Raw genomic sequence first — 5808 nt, forward strand, 5'->3', positions numbered from 1 at the left:
CTTCAAACAAAAGCTGTTCAACTCTTTTCTCCCCGCAACAGCCAAAAGTGCACGCAGCGCTGCAATGATTATCCAAAGGATCACGGTTTTACGCGACTTATGCTTTTTACCTGAATGAGAAAGGTGAGATCCGTCTAGGGCCACGCCAAGATGAAGTTCGGCAAGAACATATGCATATTAAACGTCGGCGGCACCAAATATGCGTTCACCAGAGAGGTGATTAAGGATTTCCCACTCCGGAGAGTAAGCAGGTTGCACAGCTGTTCGTCGGAGAAGGAGGTGCTGGAAGTGTGCGATGACTACGACCGCGAACGGAACGAGTTCTTCTTTGATCGGCACTCCGAGGCGTTTGTGTTCATCATGCTGTACGTGCGCTCGGGAAAGCTGCGCTTCGTTCCGCGGATGTGCGAACTCTCCTTCTACAACGAAATGATCTACTGGGGGCTGGAGAGCTCGCACCTGGAGTTCTGCTGCCAGCGACGCCTGGACGACCGTATGTCCGACACTTACACGTATTTCTCTGAGGAGGACGGGAGAGCCGAGGAGGAGTCGCGAGTGGGCGATGAAGAGTCCGATGTAAGAGGATCGTTCGCCGAGCGCGCAAACCCGGGTTGGCTGGAGCGCATGCGGAGGACCTTCGAGGAGCCCGCGTCCTCTGTGGCCGCGCAGATCCTCGCTTCCGTCTCCGTGATTTTTGTCATCATTTCTATGGTCATCCTCTGTGCCAGCACCTTGCCTGACTGGGACACAGCCAAGAACAACACAGTAGAGGAGCACAGGTAAAACAAACGGCGCCGATTCGGAGCGAAAGTGAAGTGTATCATGTAGTAATTCAAACCACAGTAGTGTTAAAAGTGCAAACCTTTTATCAAGAGCAAGATCTCTCTCTTACACACACGTTCTGGTCTTGTCTATATTTCCTAATGTCTTGTCTCTGTGTCCATGTTTGTGCCAAATTGTAACATTTTTCTGTTTTACTGTAAAGTCAAATTCATTTCGTTTGTCTTCCTTAAGCAGTAAATCAAACATTTTACATGTAATTCTTAAATTCTATACTTGCATATTGTAGCCTGATCAAGCTATGGAATAGAACAATAATCTTTAAATATATTATTTTTATATCATCCTGGCTCAATAATCCTAAAAGCTAAACTAATATAAAATCATTTATCCTGCATTTAAAATTTATTTAAAGGTGTGCTTAATAATAAAACTTAAAAAATCTGCACAAAAATCCATGTTAGTTATTAGGGCTCAACCTGTTAGACTAAATAGACTGAAAAATAGGCTGAGAAGGAGAGGATCCTGAAGAGGAGAGGTGTCCTTATTGCCCAATAAGCGGCGCTACACATGAGGAACCCTGATTAGACTCGGGGAAAAATCAGACAGGTGGTTAATGCGAAATGACTCCCATGCGCAAATATATTGCGCTACAACGGTGTGAAATCAACGAATCGTGTACTATAAAGGGAATAGTCATGTACTTTTGTACAAAACAGTAGTCTATAAAAAGACATGAGGCATGATTGTGTCATGGTAAGTATAAGAGACATTAAAATATAATAAAATGTATGCATTGGATGCTAATTAAAAAATGTAATTGCTGTTTGTATAATTTAAAAAAAATCATGAAATCCACTTCAAATACAGAATTTCCTCTGATATGCCTTAGACAAAAATAACCTAATCAGCTCCGCAATATTTCCCATGTTTGTGGTTCTGTCTCTGATCTATTCCTTCATTATTTCATTCTGATTATCAATAAATCTTGCCCTGTATCACTAAATGATCAGGGAAAACACAAGCTGACAGAGTGATTAATGAAAGACGTAAATCTGAATCCATAAACCTAAACATCATAAATCTTTGTGCAACTGAGATTCTTGATTATTTTTGTTTGCACCAGCCTAGAGTGGATTAACTTTGAGAGTCTGATTTGTATTTTGTTTTGTATTTTATTGATCATACTGCACTGCACTGCAAGTTTGGTCCATACCCAACTGCCAAGCAGGTTTATTTTTCTTTGCATACAATAAAAAGTTGAAAATTAAATGCTCAAATGGTGCATTTTATGTCTTTGTATTTATGGCACCATGTGTAATGAGCACTGTAAAAACCTCCTTATTTCAACTGAGCTGACAGATTGCCCAAGAAAGAAATAAGCCCTGTTGCTCTCTTTCCCTGACTAATATTTCTCCCCCATTCTTTCCAGCTTTTATGTTCAGTGGCATATGTCTATTTTGTACTGATGTCTTTGGACAATTTGTGTGTCCTCATGCTTATATCCTGTTCTTGTTTCCATGTCCTTCAGTATCACGAGGTCAGATATGTGTCACTGTGTGTTTATGAGGCACTTACAGAGGACCCATGTAAAAGTGTTGACGTTTGTAATGCATGTAAATATGAATGGTGCCAAAAATGCCAGAGATGGTGTGGTGAATGGTGGCCTTAATGTTATAAAGAGATTATGAAAAGCAGTAATACTGATTTTAATTTATTTAAAATCATTTAAGAATATAACTTATGACTGGTTTAAAGGCAGTACTTTTAAGGATATTACCCCAATGACAAGGCTTTTCACAATTTCGCTTAGTTTTACATATTTAGAGAAAAAATGTGTAGGTCTAGTTAAAGTGTTTCTAGTTATTTGATACTCTGGCATTTGTGAGCAGAAAGAACAGTGTTTTACTTAAAGTCATCATTACTACACCTTCCCTTTTTCCTACTGAAGCTTGATGTTGATACTTCTTTACTACAGCATGCCACTGTCAGTGTCATGTTTTTTATGTGAATGTCAGTCCAATGGGACAGTAAAATCACTCCATTTCAAAGTCTGTAATGTATAAAAAAAATATACTACAATGCATCATAATAATTCAGCCAATGGGAAAGTATGACTGTAGCTTAAAAGACTGTTGTTTGAGCAGCATCAAGCTTACCATCTGTGTAGATGTTTAAATCTAAAAAACACTCATTATCTGCATGATGACATTTAAACTTATGATCCTCAGTTTGCATGATTGTATTTTAAATGCTGTAAATTAGACATAAGCCTAAATAATCTGTCAAGGAACAGACAGTAGTGGTATTAGAATGAATCGTAACCACTGTTCTTTACTCACCTTCTCTCTCTCTCTCTCTCTCTCTCTCTCTCTCTCTCTCTCTCTCTCTCTCTCTCTCTCTCTCTCTCTCTCTCTCTCTCTCTGTCAGGATCATTGAAGCAGTATGCATTGGCTGGTTTACTGCCGAGTGCATAGTGCGTTTCATTGTTTCCCGGGACAAATGTGAGTTTGTACGGCGGCCTCTGAACATCATTGACCTCCTGGCTATAACACCTTACTATGTGTCAGTGGCCATGACAGGCCTGACTGGGGAAAACCCGCAGCTTCAAAGAGCAGGGGTCACACTGCGTGTGCTGAGGATGATGCGCATCTTCTGGCTAATTAAACTGGCACGCCACTTCCTTGGTCTGCAAACACTGGGGCTGACGCTGCGCCGCTGCTACCGTGAGATGGTCATGCTGCTGGTGTTTGTGTGTGTTGCCATGGCCATCTTCAGCGCTCTGGCTCAGCTTCTGGAGCACGGGCTGGATCTGGAAAGCAGCAATGAGGACTACGCCAGCATCCCGGCAGCCTGCTGGTGGGTTATTATCTCCATGACCACCGTAGGCTATGGAGACATGTATCCCATCACAATGCCGGGCCGCGTGCTGGGTGGTGTGTGTGTTGTGAGTGGCATTGTGCTCCTGGCTCTCCCAATTACCTTTATCTACCACAGCTTTGTGCAGTGCTACCACGAACTCAAATTCCGCTCAGCACGCTGCGTGCGAAGTCTCTCTGCTGAATTTCTCAACTGACATTGGTCCCTATGGGACTTATTGGTCCCAAATCCATCTCAATTACCCCTCATCTGATATTTCTGTGCCTTTGTTTCAAAACCTTTAACAGCCTCATGAACTGTAAGCTAAATTATAGAGATATGATCTGAGAGACTACAAAAATGACTAATAATATGCAGCCTCTCTACATTTTGACCAGTTTAAATGGTAACAAGTACCTCAGACAACTGTGATTCATACTTTGTAAGTGACAGGAGAAAAGAATACAAAGAGATCCAATGTGAATAGTACACAGCAATCATAACAACCCAAAGGAACTACATAAGCCAGGGTTCACATTATAACCCCATCTCTGTGAAAACGATGAAACTGACCCAAAGAGACAGAATTTCTCTTGTGTTTGTTGATATTTAAAAAGGACAACTGTTTCAACAGCCTGCACCAGATGGCATGGCACCTTTGAGGGGCATCTGGCAAGCTTTTCAGGTCTTGACAGATCTCCAGACCTTTGTCAACCATGATCAGACCCTGATCTGGCTTCACAAACAGAGCCACTTTGTTCCCATGGTGAAATATATCCAGATGTTAATGATCATATCTCTAGACTGTTAATTCACATCTATATGGATTTGTAAGCACTTCATATGATATGAAGAAAGAAACTACAGACCGAGGCCATAAAAGAAAACAATTATTTAAAGCCCCTGAACGGATGTTGTGGAAATTTTTGAAACAACCTTCAGCAGTGTCGTCCTAGTGGATAACATTATTCGAAATTCCAGTCAGTGTTGCAGCCACATTATGAAGATCCGATCCTTAACTTCAAGAAACAAACATCAGATGTTGAGCTACACAAGGATAAAGCCACCACCTGCCCATATCTCAATCAAAGAAGATGACTGTGCGGACCGAGAGGTGTTAACCAAATTGATTAGCAAACACCTCACCCACACATTCAGCAGTCGGAGAGCTGTCACTCTCTTCCTCCTTCACCATACACACATGCAAGCACAAAAGCTAGCCTCTCTCCATCATTGACTCTTGTCTAATCTGTGGTTAGGAGTACACTGAAAGAAAATACACAGTTCATTCACCTGTAGATTTGTTTGCTTGATAGTATCAAATGTTATGTTGGAAAAAATCTAAGAAGGAATGCCATTTAAGTATTACGCATGCAATGGTTTGTCTAACACTATTGCTCATACCGAGACAGGAAATGCTAATGAATGTTTGTATTGTTTGGTAGATGAAAACATCTGAAACAGAAAGAAAGTAAAGCTGGACCTGCACAGGTATGATGTAGTTAACATTACCCAATGAGCACCAGCTGAACTGATACATTCATGGGCACCGGATCGTCCTTGCCAGGAGAATACTGTGTTCAGTTGCGTTGGTTCTTTTTATATTATTTTTAGATGATTTTTATTACATATTATATTAAATTATATTATATTATATTATTATGTTTTTACAGTTGAGTGCAAAAGTTTGTATACCTTGTGACAAAATGGACAAGAGAAGAGTTGCATTTTATAGTAATATATTCTGAGGATGTGAATTTTCACAAAAGTTTAATAAAAAAAACAGAACAAAAAATGGCAAAGGTTAAAAAAGTGGAGACGTTAAATCTTTACAAAAGTCCCACCCTAAAAGGTCTTACCCTTTACCTCTTCGGCAGTCAAACCTCTTTTATATCCTTTGATTAAAAAATTATAAAAGGAAGTTAAGGGAAATGAAATGGGGTTAGATGTGTGCAAAATGGTAGAATATGTTTTTTTAATAAATAAATTTGCATTTGTTCTCTGTATCAACAGACACGTTGTTCAGTAATAAAAGCACAAGGTAGGATTTGCTCTGTTTCACCATTCACCAACAATTTACTTCTATAAAGTATGAATATATACATAAAAACTATAGAAATTTGGACAGATACGTTATTTTCCTTTCGGATCTACAAATATATCAGTTGA

At 39.9% G+C, this 5808-nt stretch overlaps 1 protein-coding gene across 1 annotated transcript; it reads left to right on the forward strand.

Annotated features, from left to right (window-relative positions):
- kcng3 (potassium voltage-gated channel, subfamily G, member 3) lies at positions 1–5378 on the forward strand. The gene is made up of 2 exons (XM_060889917.1): positions 1–779; positions 3211–5378. Exons 1-2 carry the CDS (start codon positions 151–153, stop codon positions 3854–3856), a joined length of 1275 nt encoding a protein of 424 aa, XP_060745900.1. The 5' UTR covers positions 1–150; the 3' UTR covers positions 3857–5378.
- Positions 5379–5808: the final 430 nt, after the last annotated feature.

The sequence above is a fragment of the Tachysurus vachellii genome, chromosome 2 (assembly GCF_030014155.1).
Source record: "Tachysurus vachellii isolate PV-2020 chromosome 2, HZAU_Pvac_v1, whole genome shotgun sequence".
Lineage (NCBI taxonomy): Eukaryota > Metazoa > Chordata > Actinopteri > Siluriformes > Bagridae > Tachysurus > Tachysurus vachellii.

Bases quoted from the DNA above. Each gene is read 5' to 3' on its own strand.
- kcng3 (XM_060889917.1), top strand. From the start codon at position 151: ATGAAGTTCGGCAAGAACATATGCATATTAAACGTCGGCGGCACCAAA. The intron at 780-3,210 runs GTAAAACAAACG...TCTCTCTGTCAG, and splicing joins AACACAGTAGAGGAGCACAG to GATCATTGAAGCAGTATGCA.